A 12,318-nucleotide genomic window follows, 5' to 3' on the forward strand; every position below is an offset into this window, starting at 1 on the left:
TTCAAATCTGCAGCGAACGCCCCGGTCAGGGTCTGGAGCGGGGCCAGAGCATGCATTTGAGCTCATTAGGAGCCTGTTGCAGTGGTTTTGCCCAGCTGCCAGCCCTCCCAGGAGAGGCAGCGGGCGGGGGGAAGCACAGGCGGGCCAGGTGGTGGCACACAGTGGATGGGGAGCAGCAAGGGTGCTGCAGGGTGGGAGCATGGGACTGGCACCCCTACCCTGCATCCTTGACCTACCTCTGGGAAGAAAGGACTTGCACAGAGCTTAGCTGGGAAGGATTGAGCTGCCGTTATCCTCTGTGATGAGCCATGCTCATTCAGGTCCTCCCCATGATATCCAGCTAAAGAGGACTCCCTCCCCTGTGCAATGCTGGTGCTGGCCCAGCGTCCCCGTCCCAGCCCCATCCTGCTGCGGGCACACACATGCCCTCGCCTGTGCTGGCATCTGCCACCGCAGCTCCGCTGGCTGCCGTCCTTGTGACACCCACGTCTTGTTTATGTCCTGTGTCACGCCGAGGGAGGTGATGCGGTGTGGGAGTGATGCTCGTGGGGGCAAGGGGACAGCGTGAGGCAGGTGGAAGCAATAATTGGTCGTGATCTAATTAGGGAAGCCTAGGGCTAGATTAGGAGCTGTGACACAGTGGAGGGTTTTTAGCCGTAAGCCGCAGATGGCTCTGCCTGCGAGCTGGGAGAGGAGAGGCTGGAGTGGACTTGGCTGGGGTTCATAATCTGCCTGCACGATGCTCTGTGCTGACTAACAGGACTGTTTTCCGATGGTTTGGAAATACCTCAGTGCCTGGTTTGCGTAAGGCAAGTGGTCCCTGTTGCTCCCAGCCCACGCTCCCTACGCTGCCCCACTCCCTGCCCACCTTCCCTGCCAGCGCCCATCACAGCCCACTCCTGCGCTGCACGCGTGGGGACAGCAATGTATGCAAGGCAGATATTGGGAGAAGCAGCCAGAGCTGCTCCAGGTTCAAACTATCCCACAGCAGATCTGTGGTACCTGTCTTCAACCCATTCCTTTATTGGGAGCACCTGGCCTGTCCCAGCCTAAAAACCTAAATATTAAGTAAGGAATCATGCGACACTTCTGGATTTTGCTTAGAGGAAATATCAGAAGAGAAAATACTTTGACCAAAGGTAAATATATAATTTTCTTGGTCAAAATTACTTTTGGCTGCAGAAGCTCGATGGAAAGCAGTGGCCGGCTGCCTGAGCACTGAGATAGCCATGCAGATGTCACGGCAGGTGTCAGATTTGCCACTGGAGCTGAGCACCCCAACTGCTGGCCCCTTCCTCTATTTCAGAGGTAATTCAGCTGATCTTTCAGCTGGGCCACCAGCACCGGCACGGCAGGGTGCACATGCCCACATTGTGCTCCCTACCCAGCTGTCTGCTGCCAACAGCCCCCAGCACCTTTCTCCACCGTCACCTTCTTGGCAGGGAGCTGGAGGGGGCAAGCAGCCGTGGTGGCCAGAGCAGCTCATTCCTGCGCCCCGGGGTCGGAGGCAGCCTTTGCAGGATGGCCGGCCGCAGCTCTCCCCATGCTGCCTGCGGCACCAGCATCATTTGGCTCCGAGCCCGTCTTTCCCTTCCTCCCCAAAGGCACTTTTACAGCCATGGACGAGCTCTTTGGCCGCTGCGGGATGGCAGGCAGGAGCCCTCAGCCCCGCTGCTGACGAGAAACCCATATACCGCGGCCACTGGAGCTCCCACCCTTCCTCCCCGGCCACCCTTGGGACACAGCACAGCTCCCGCCTGGAGGGGAAATCCTCCCCCTCGCCTCCTGCGGGGCTCAGAGCCGGCCAGCTCACCCTGCATCCCTGCTGTGGCAAGAGGATTCGGGGTGCAGGCTCCCAGAGCGCCATCTCTTTCTCCCCGCATCCCAGTGAGGATTTCTTCTGCACCCCCTCGCTCTCTGCCCCCAGCCCAGGACATTGTGTCCTATTGTCAGTGCTTCACCCCAGCCTATCCCGCAGCCTCCAGCGCTTCCAGCAAAATTCCTTTCTGGCCAGTCATTGCCTCCCCTTGGCCTCGACGCCTCTAGGGCTGGCGTGCTGGCGGGGCCGGGCTTCCTCTTCCTGAGCCGCTCCAGCCCCCGCTGTGTTCCCAGCCCCCTCCTTGCCTTCGTCCAGTGCCGTGGCATCGGCCCTTCCCTAGGGACGTGAGGGCACGGGGTCTGCCACCTGAGCCCACCTCGGGGTTCGGGGGCTCAGCAGGAGTGCCCAGTTCCCCCCGCCCTCCCCGGGGGAGCTGCATCCTGTGAGCCCCCCATGCCCTGCTGGTCCCACCACCCGCAGTGAGTTTTTGAGAGAAGGTGATTTACAGCCCTCATTAGCACAGGGAGCGTGCAGAGGATGGTTGCGGTGTGAATCGCTCACTGCGAGGCAGCAGGGAGGAGTGGGAGGCAGTGGCTGCTGGAAGGGGCCTCAGCCCCATGGAGGTGTGAGGACTCCTGACAGCATCATCTTCGCTGACACACCACTGCTGCTTCCCCTCGCCCACCAGCATCCACTCCAGCTCAGGTCTCACCAAGGCACACCCCCAGCACCGCCTGGAGCTGGACCCCATGCTGACACCCACAGCACCCAGTGGGGACATCTCCCCTGCACACAGCCAGCACCCTCTTGCTCACACCTCACTGCACATGCCAGCGCTCAGCCCCAGCAACACCCCTCCCACCCCCTGGCACCCACCCACCTCAGCTTCCCATGGTGGCACCGCCTCTCGTTATTAATTAAAGGGTAAATGCTTTGCTTTTCCACAGTCCCCTTCACCTGTGGCTCTCTGTGCATTGTGCAAATATTAATTACTGGTAATTAATTAAATCAGGCCTCCCCATCCGCCTGTGGAGATGCTGTCTCATAAACATGCTGATAGCAAACACAGTGTCAGGGCAGGCTTTCTGAGCTGGGTGGGAGCTTCCAATTACCTGTTGCTAATGATGCAAACCCCATCTGCAGCAGTTTCTACCTAATTGACCTTCCTGGAGGGCTAGTGGGCTGGTAGAGGGAGATAGGTGGGAAACCAGAAGGACCTGGTCTGATCCCAGTAAGGGATGATGGATGGATGGATCTTTATAACTGCCCTGGGTGGTCTGTTCCTTGCAGCTTGTGCTCCTGGAAACTTTGTTCTGGGTTATGTGGCTGTGGTACATGGGGCTGCCTGGGTGAGGGTCCCAAGCAGCTGGTGGAGCTTGCTTTGTGTCAGCCTTTCAGCCCTGAGCCTGCCCTGGGGGGCTGTGCCCTGTTACCTGCGTTGGTGTTGAGCTGCCATCCCTCCAAGGTAGACAGGGATCATTTCCCATCAGCGCACCCCTCCTAAAGGGCTTAAAGCATTTCAGAGGCAGTGTAACAGTTCAGCGCTCCCCTGTCCTGCTGCTCCTCAGCTGGGATGCTGTGCAGGAAGAGGACAGGAAGGCAAACAAGGTTGTTGACCCTCCTGAAGTGGCAGGTGGGTGCTCTGGGAAGGAAGGAGAGGGATTGCCTGGGGATGCACAGCAGGAACCTGCAGGTGCTCACTGCAGCATGGCTTGGAGGATCTCTTGGGTAAGGTCCTTCTGTCCTCCCGGGGGTCAAAGCTCCTCTACACATCCTTAGGTGTTGTTTGGGGGCACCATCTCCCCCTCCACCCACCAGGTTGCAAGCTCCCTTGCTCACATATGGCTGCCACTGTCTGTCCCTAAGACTGTGCAGAGCACCGATCCCTGACCAGAGGTGCCACCTTAATCTGGATCAGTGGGAAATCTGTTGTGTGCCCAGGCAACCCTGTGTGGCAGCTCGCTGCCTGGCTGTGGCTGCAGCAGCTCCTCGGACTCTGCAGATCAGGCGCTGGCCGGAACATGGGGGCAACCCTGCAGGAGCCCGGCCCTGGGCAGCCTTTTGTGGAGCACAAATGCATTAATCGCTGAGCGAAGCCAGCTTAATTTCCCGCTCTACCAGCAAAAGCGGGAGCAAACTGGGGTGAGATTAAGGCATTTCTTGGGCAGCTCCCACCCCCTCACTCCAATTGCTGTGTCTTGGCCTGCGAGGCCACTAATGCTACTTATATTATTACTGGATTATTTTGGTGTAATGAGCTTTGCCCTGCTCAGCTGTCCCCTGCTCAGGGGTGTTGTGATGTGTAATACTTCCTGCGCAAGGCCACGAGGCGGGCAGCTGCCTGCTCAAAAACAAGCAGAGTCCCAGCAAAACAATGCATTAATGTTCCTAGAGCAAAATTCCAGCATGGGCCGGAGGTTAATCGCGAATTGGGGAGCTTTTGGCTTAGTGCTGAACAAAGCCAGCAGGCAGGAGGGTGGCGGTGCCCTAAGCCGGGTCCTGACACATCTCCGTGGGTACAAATAGGAGTGACTGTATCAGTTTCATCTCTGCCAGCAGTGTAATACAGCTATAAGCATCTCCTCCATCCTTGACTTCTTTTCCTCTGCCTTCCCTCCCATCAGACTTGCCAGTGCAGGGGCTTGGCAATGTGTTGCTATGGACACCAAGAAGTTTCCCCTAGAGACCAGAAGCCTGAAATAAGTGATGCCTGCATTTTTTGACATTGATTATTTTTTTTCTTCCCTTTTTTTTATTATTAATGTTTGTTTAAGTGTTGATTAATTTCCAGCCTCTCACCCCACCTCCCTCCCGCTTTTCTCTCCAAGCTTTGTGGATTGCCGTGGCTGCGTCCCAGGGCTTGGCTTCTGCTTCATTCTCCGCAAGGGTGCGAGCACTGGGTGTGTGGGAGGAAGTTTCAGTGCTGTAACCCTTGCTCTGCTGGAGACCCCTACAGAAGAGATCCCCCATTTATTGCAGCCTTGGGAGATGCTGTTGGGGTCAGGCCTGGGTTCCCCCGGGCTGCTGCAGAGTTCATGGGCGCCCACCAGCAGCAGCTGCCGCAGGAGGTCCTGGACCCCTCTTTCCAGGGCTTGTGCCTCCCTGCAAAACATGCCTGGAGGAGCATGGGTGGGGGTGCCCTGCTCCCTTTACAGGTGTCCTTCTTTGTATTTGGGACCTCAAAGTGATTGAGATCTAGACTAGTTAGTGTCTCTGCTGGTCTGAGCTCCAGGCCTGACTCCCGTTGTACAGCTCCTCTGCAGGCACTGCAGTACCCTTTGGTGCCCTTTAGTACCTCTGTTGGCCTCTGAGAGCTCTTGGCCTGCAAGAGCACGAGCAGGAGGGAAGTCCCAGCAACTCTTGGAAGTTCACATCAAGGCTGGAGCCTGAGCTTTGCTGGGGGACACTCATAGGAAAACACCTCGGCTTTCCTTGCAGCCCTCAGGTCAGACTTGGCAAGGCAGCCAGTCCCCAGCAGCTCCACAGCCCCAAGGGATGGAGCAGCGGTGAGGGAGGGTCAGCCCGTCTTCCCAGTGGTGAGCAGTGCTGCACCTCCACAGAGCGTGTCTCTGGACACTTGGCGTATGTGGCGGCATTTTACTGTGAGACAGTGTTAATGTCATTTTGACTTTTCTTTCTTTGCTTTTGAAGGCAATAATGGGCTGTTTCTATTCCCTGTCACATGATCTGCCCCGTGGTGAATGAGGAGACTCTCTGATGAGTGATCTCTGTCCTGTGTCCCTTCCTCCCTGCTCTGGAGGGAGTTCGCATACCAGGTTTCAATCAGCTGCTTCTCTTGTTCCTGGGAATGTAGTTCAGCACTGGGTCAGAAAGTCTCTGGTCCATTGAAATCCTGCCCTTTGCTGCTTGAGTTGCCTAAATTGCAACTCCCTCTCTGAAATCTTACAGCAAACAAGTCCTTTGCTGCTTGGCACCTGTCTGTAGCAGTTAGCATGGTCTCAGCCAGCCTGGAGCTCCTGTGAGCAGCCCATGCGCTTGCAGGTGGGGCAGGGAAAGCAGGAGCTGCTCTTTAAAATGTTTTCTGTGTGTGTTTGGGGATTGTGCTGAGACAGCAGAAAGACCCCCTGCTCTGTATGATTCCTCCCCTGGAGTGTGGGGCGAGGCTGCAGAGCATCAGCCCTTTGTGGTAGTCTGCAGAGCTGCTGGAGGGGGATGAGGAGCAGAGCTGAGTCCCAGGACCATCTGCAGCAGGAGAAGGTTGGCTCTTGCCCACAGCTCTGGGGGAGGCGTGTTGCCCTCCCCTCCCCTGTGGCCCCTGGCTCAGCACAGAGCCTCCACGCGCCGTGGTGCTGATCCGGAAGGAGCAGCGGGGCTGGGATGCTGCTCCTCGTCGAGGAGGTGAGAGTCCCACCAAGGCCAAACACTCAATTGCTGTGATGTTTGAAAGCTCCTTGAAAAATGACTTCTTCATCCAGTTCCTAATCAAACAAGTGGAAGCTCCAAAAAACAATAGTTCCTTCCCATGCTGCTGCCAAATCAGTGCTCGCTGGCGTGTTTCTGAGCGGGTCAGCAGCAAGCCAGGACTGCCCGAGGGCTGAGCGGAGTAGAGCCAGTCGGTAACTAGTCCCTGCGTTGTCCCTTTGCACCTGCTTAGGAGATAGGAGAGCATCCAGGGGGCTCTGCATGGCTTTGGGGAGATGGTGAAGGTGACCTGGTTGTCCATGCAGGGACAGAGAGCAGTGCCCAGGCACTTGCAATGCACAGCCCTTAGGACTGCAGACCTGTGAGCCAAGCATGGGTAGTGGCTCTTTTGTAGGGACAGGGAAACCCCAAATCCAGAAAGGGAGATGCACCCAGCTCAGAGTCACTGGGCACCAGCACGGTCTCGGTTGTTGTTTGCCCTTAGTGATGACCTGATGTCCGGCTGCTGTGTCACAGCCACCGGAGGGCTCTTCTGCAGCCGCTGGGCTGAGGTGAGTGCCGTGACGCCCAGCTGTGTCCTGAATTCTAACGGACCCTTCCCGTCTCACTTTTCCCTCCCTCCTTTCTGCCAGCAGTTCCCTATCAGCAAAACCCCTACACCCCTGGGAGCAGCTCCACCGTCATCCAGTGCTACCGCTGCGGGGACACCTGCAAGGGAGAGGTGGTGCGTGTCCAGAGCAATCACTTCCACATCCGCTGCTTCACCTGCCAAGGTAGGACAGTGCTGCCTGAAGAGCTGGTGACCAGGTTGCCCCACAGCCCTCGGTGCAGTCTGGAAAGCAAAAGGCTGGGGACAGACCTACCTGGCCCACTGAGATGTGGTCACACACCTGGGGGTGGCAGCTTCCCGCAGGGGTGGTTGTGGCGTGGTGCAGGCGGGGAGGTAATGGCACAGGGCTGGCACGGTGCAGGCAATGCCCCTGCATGATGCCAGAGCTGGTGGGCTGTGAACAGGGGTGGCTGAGACCTGGGCACCGTCACTACCCTCGAGCTGCCCGAATGCCAATAGCTCGCACTGCACCAGTCACAAACATACCCATGGCCCATGTATGGGGGGGCCACCTTGAGCCACCTGCCTGCCCCCAAATCAGGAGGAGGAGGAGGAGGCAGCCTGGTGGAGAGGCAGCAGGGTGGGGGAGATGCCCGGAGCAGCTCCTGATGGGGCTGGGGGTGGGTGACAGATAGCTGCCACCCACACGTGGGATGCAACCGAGGTGCCGTGGGACGCCGTGTGCTGCAGCTGGGGCTCGGCAGCCCCCGGGGTCTGGCAGAAATAGAGGAGAGAGGTTGCTTGAATCCTCCCTGAACACAAGAGGAGAGCTGTGGAGCTGTAAAAGCTAACAGCCCAGAGCTGACACTGAAGGGCTCCTGAATGCATTTATTAAAGCAGCTGCTCTGAACCAGGGCAGTGGCCACTTCTGTAGGTTGTAAAGCATCCCATTACCACAGCTTTTTAAAGGTCTCTGGTCTTCCAAGCTCCCAGCACCTTGTGCTAAGCAGGACATAAATCCCTGTCCCCTTGGCCGTGCTTTGCTGCTCCTCCCCTGGGGACAGAGGGTTTGGCTGGAGGGGACTCTTCCCCTGGGCTGTCACCACCCCTGCTGTAGCCCTGTCCCCCATGACATGGGCAGCCCCGGATCTCTGGGAGGGGGTGTGGGCCCCGGGTTTACCTCAGGGCTGACCTGCAAGTTCAGGGCACTGTGCCGAGCACCTTCCCGGCTCCACGTGTACAGGAGCGAGTGGGAGCTGCGCATCCAGACAAAGAGCTCAGACAGCCGCTGGCTTCAAAGGGGCCAGGAGCCGGCAGGGAGAGCTTGGCAGTGCTCGCTGCCTGATTTCCAAGTGAAAGGGAATAAATAATGAGAGGAAATCCTCCTGTCTCACCTTCCCTCGCAGCTCTTGTCCCCTGCCACTTCAGGCTGGCTGCTGCCAGCTCCCATCCCGACTTGTCCCCGGGAGCCTGGCACAGCTGGTGCAGCCCCTGGGGATGTGCTCCGGGTCACACACCAAACGGGGCCCAGACCTGCCTCGGTTTTTCTTGCTTCTGCTTCTTGATACTGTCCAGGAGCTGGTGGCCTGTCCCTCGTCACTGATGAGGAAATGCTGGCAGGATGTTTCAGAGAGCAGCGGGTGCTGGCCCTATACCCCAGCTGCCTGCCCACAGCTCCAGGGGGCAGCTTCGCAGGAGATGCTCTGCGGGAGAGGAGCTGCATCTCTGCCCCTGCAGGCGCTGCAGCCAGCGGGTCCAGCTGTGCCCTTGGGAGGGTGGCTGCTCTGCGGGCTGGCCCACAAGTGCAAGTGAGGTGTGTGAGGACAGGACAGAGGGGTGCTTGGGGGTGAAGGGTAAAGCAGATACCAAGATGGGCTGTGCCCGTAGATGCTCAGTTTCTCTGTAGTTTCCCCTTCTACCCTGTCACCTTGCAGGACAGGTGATGGGCGTCGTGCGAAGGCCCCAGGACCTGGTCCCTGTGCCGTTCCTGAGGTGCCTTCCAGGGTCTGATACTCTCGAGGTCTCTCTGTGGGTGGAGGTGACGTAGGAGGGAAATGACACTAAGGGCAAGGGCTTGCCACGTCTCCTTGGATTACTCTGACAGGCTGTGCACCACCCACGGTTCCCACAGCAGGGACGGAAGCGAGGTTGGGCTGGACACCTATGGAAAAACAAGCAGTGAGAGCACCAACCCCAGTGTGTCCCAGGACCTGTTCCCATTAGGGCACAGCTTCATGTCCAGGCCAGGGAGTGGAGATGGCTCATCATGGAGAAGGCCAAGCCCCAGGATGTGAAGACCTCTCCCCAACTGTCCCTAGGGTGTGCCCAACTCTTTGCAGTCTTGTTCTTGGCTTCCCAACACCCTGTGAGTGTCAAATGGAGGGGCTGAGCCCCATCCAGGTGCCGTGGGTCCAGGAGGGGATGTCACGGACCCTCCTGGGCTGTTTGTGCAAGGCGGGTTGGGGCTGCAGGGGTTCCCGTCCCTGCACTGGGGTTTCCTCCGGGAGTGCCCAGCCCTGGCTGCTTGGGCAGCACCATCCTGCACCCCACCACAGCCCAACACTGACATCTTGTGGTGCTGGGGGAAGGCCCCAGTACGGCTGGTGGGAAGGGAAACCCTCTTGAGGTGCAGCAGAGGTGGGCTCAGAGATCACGCCCGGCGCCCGGGGGCCACCTACCTGCTGGCCCCTTGACCGGTGCGTGTCCTCCCCCCGCAGTGTGCGGCTGCGACCTGGCCCAGTCGGGCTTCTTCTTTAAGAACCAGGAGTACATCTGCACCCACGACTACCAGCAGCTCTACGGGACTCGCTGTGACAGCTGCGGGGACTTCATCACCGGAGAGGTCATCTCCGCCCTGGGGAGGACCTACCACCCCAAGTGCTTTGTCTGCAGCACCTGCAGGTGAGCTGAAGACGTTTCTGAGAGCACGCAACACCCCTGCAGAAGCCCCATGCAGCCCTTGGCCATGCACCAGGGAGAGGGGTGTTTGTTAGCCCACAGCCCCTTATTCCCTGCTCAGCACCTCAGCAGGAGCCTCCTCTGCGTTTTCTTAGTGGAAACCCTTGGGAAGCAATGAAATGGCTCCGACCCTTCCCTTTGCAGCCTGGAGACCTGCCTTAACACCTGCATTGGTCCTCCTGCCCCACCATGCATTGCACACTCCCTTGTAGCTGTTACCTGGAGCCCCTCTGCTCCCCAGCACCATGGGTCTTGCTGGCTCCTGGGGAAGGAGCTCACAGGCAGCCCCAAACACTGTGTGGAGAGGAGCGAGCTGCTCATGTCTCCCCACCTTTTCTTTGGTCACAGGAAGCCATTCCCTATCGGAGACAAGGTCACATTCAGTGGGAAGGACTGTGTCTGCCAAAACTGCTCCCATTCTCTCATCAGCACCAAACCCATCAAGATCCATGGGCCCAGCCGTAAGTTGACTGCTCTTGTGTTATGTGATGGCTGCAAGGAGAGGGACCACCTGCCCCTGGACCAGTGCTCAGGGAGGTGACAGGATGGCCTTTGGGGCCAGCATGCAGCACTGCACGGAGCCACGGGCATTCGTGGAGTTTTTGGAGGAGGAGCAGGGTAGTCCCATGGCTCCACCTGGGACTGCAGGTCACCACTGGTTTCGGAAACTCCCTTGGCCTGTTTGTGACCTGGGCAGATGCCGCCACGCTGGTGGGTGATGTCTGGGGCAGTGGGAAGGTTTTGGAGCTGGGTTTGCTCTGAGGCGGGGCCCAGATGTTGCTTTGTGTCCAGCTGCAGCAATGTCTTTGTCCGAATGCCAGCACCAGGACTGTTCGCCCAGCTTTCACAGTGGCGTTACTCGCTGCCTCTACAAGCACTGAAAGGGCTTCTTATGCTCACTCCCTCACGCTGATGAAACTAAGCTAAAACTCATAAAGAGCAATGGACAGGCTCTTTTGGGTGGATTTGGCCACAGTTTTGACCTCAGGTTGTTCCTTGGGATACCCTCTCTTCATGCCATTCCCCTGTCATGGGGCTTTGCCCCCCCAGTCTTTCCTTGCTGCTGGCGCTCTGCCCCGGGCTGCTGCGGAGCATCCCATGGGTGCTGCGCTTGGGGGTTGGTAGAGCATCCCTGTGGCGTGGAGCTGCTGCATGCAGGGCATGCTTCAGCCCATGTCCAGAGCAAGGGGACTGCAGCATTAATGTCCATGCTTCCCTGTCTCCCATATGCCCCGTGTTTGCTGCTGTCAAGTCCCAGGGGAGCTGTCTCAGTGCAGTGCATGGACAGGTGGCAGAAGGCAGGGAGAGCTGGGACCTGTGTCACACCATGGTGCCCAGACCCTGCCACATCAGCAGGCTGAGCCACGGGGAGGCCAGGTGGGGGCCCTTGCTGCTGCAGCTGGGCAGACCTTGGAGCATCAGTGCCTGGAGCTGAGCCCTGCAGCCAGGGCCGGACCCAGGACTGTGGTGTCACCCATGGTCCTTGTCAGCCCGTTGCTGTGGTGGCACTGGTGGTGGCTTGGATTGAGTTATGAGTTGGTCCTGATGGGTCCCTGGGAGCTCCCCCAAGCTGCCTCCCCCCAGCTCTCACCATGGCCTTGGTGCAGTTAGGGGACGTGGCGGGGTTTGAGTGAGCCCCAGCCAGAGGACAGGGCTTCCCCCATCTTCCTCCAGCAGCACCCTGAGCTGCCCAGAGGCAGGCTGTGGCCAGCCCACAGCACCCCACTGTCTCCCATAGCAGGGCCGGGGCAGCGGGCAGGGGAAGGGCAGCCGCACGCCCTGCCTCTCGCCTGCCTTCCTCTCCCTTCCCATCCTCTTCCCGCCAGCGCTCCTCCCTGGCCTGCAGAGCGGGGTTACCTGAGGGCACCATGCCTTATTCATAGGCAGCTGCAGGCAGCAGCCAGATGAAGCCTGCTGCCTGCACGTGCGCCTTGCAGCCCAGGTGCCCTGGCAGTGCCACCCAGACAGGGTGGCAGAGGAGGTTTGCCTGCTGGAGCTCACACTGGTGCAGTCTGGAGGGAGGACATCCCTAGAAGGATGCTGAGCCTCTCCCTGCAGCCCCAGCCCTGCCAGCAACAAAAAATCCAGCAGCGCTTGTGTGCAAGAGGGAATGGATCCTGGCTTGGCTGAGCTGACCAGCCTGCTTTTTGACAGGGGTCAAAAATCCACCCGCCCTTAGCTTTGCCCAGCGGGCAGGGACTTGGTGCAGAGCTGCCTGGGGATGGGCTCAGTGGGAAAGCCTGACTGCTCGGGCTGCCCGTGCGGTGCTGCGGCAGGGAGGGAGTTAAGGAGAAACCCTGTCCGGGCAAACCTGCTGCCCAGGGGGGAGAAGAGGACAAGGAGGAGTCAAGGTCAGGGGTCCGAGGCCCATGTGCTTCCTGCTCCCAGCCTTGACAAGAGCCAGGGGAAGCAGGGAAGGAAGGGAGTCTTGTAAACACTGCAGTGGGGCCGGACGCGGCTGCCGGAGAGCACAGCCCTTCCTCTGCTGCGCTCGCTGCCGGACACTTCACCGCTCCTGCCCCTGAGGGGAGACCCCAGGGACCTGCCAAGGCAGCACGGCCCAGCAGCCCACGCACTCGCCCTGGCTCGAGCTTGCCGCCCAGGAGGG

The 12,318-nt window shown here is 59.1% G+C and overlaps 1 protein-coding gene across 1 annotated transcript in view; it reads left to right on the plus strand.

The window, feature by feature from the left end:
* Window positions 1-1,229: 1,229 nt before the first annotated feature.
* The window catches only part of ABLIM3 (actin binding LIM protein family member 3), a 29,651-nt gene continuing 18,562 nt past the window's right edge, over window positions 1,230-12,318 (plus strand). Inside the window, exons 1-6 of the mRNA XM_009482667.2 lie at window positions 1,230-1,308; window positions 5,729-5,798; window positions 6,105-6,178; window positions 6,838-6,975; window positions 9,470-9,653; window positions 10,059-10,171. Coding sequence (XP_009480942.2) covers window positions 1,230-1,308; window positions 5,729-5,798; window positions 6,105-6,178; window positions 6,838-6,975; window positions 9,470-9,653; window positions 10,059-10,171 — 658 coding nt within the window. The remainder of the gene's footprint in view (window positions 1,309-5,728; window positions 5,799-6,104; window positions 6,179-6,837; window positions 6,976-9,469; window positions 9,654-10,058; window positions 10,172-12,318) is intronic.

The sequence above is a fragment of the Pelecanus crispus genome, chromosome 8 (genome assembly GCF_030463565.1).
Source record: "Pelecanus crispus isolate bPelCri1 chromosome 8, bPelCri1.pri, whole genome shotgun sequence".
Taxonomy (NCBI): Eukaryota; Metazoa; Chordata; class Aves; order Pelecaniformes; family Pelecanidae; genus Pelecanus; species Pelecanus crispus.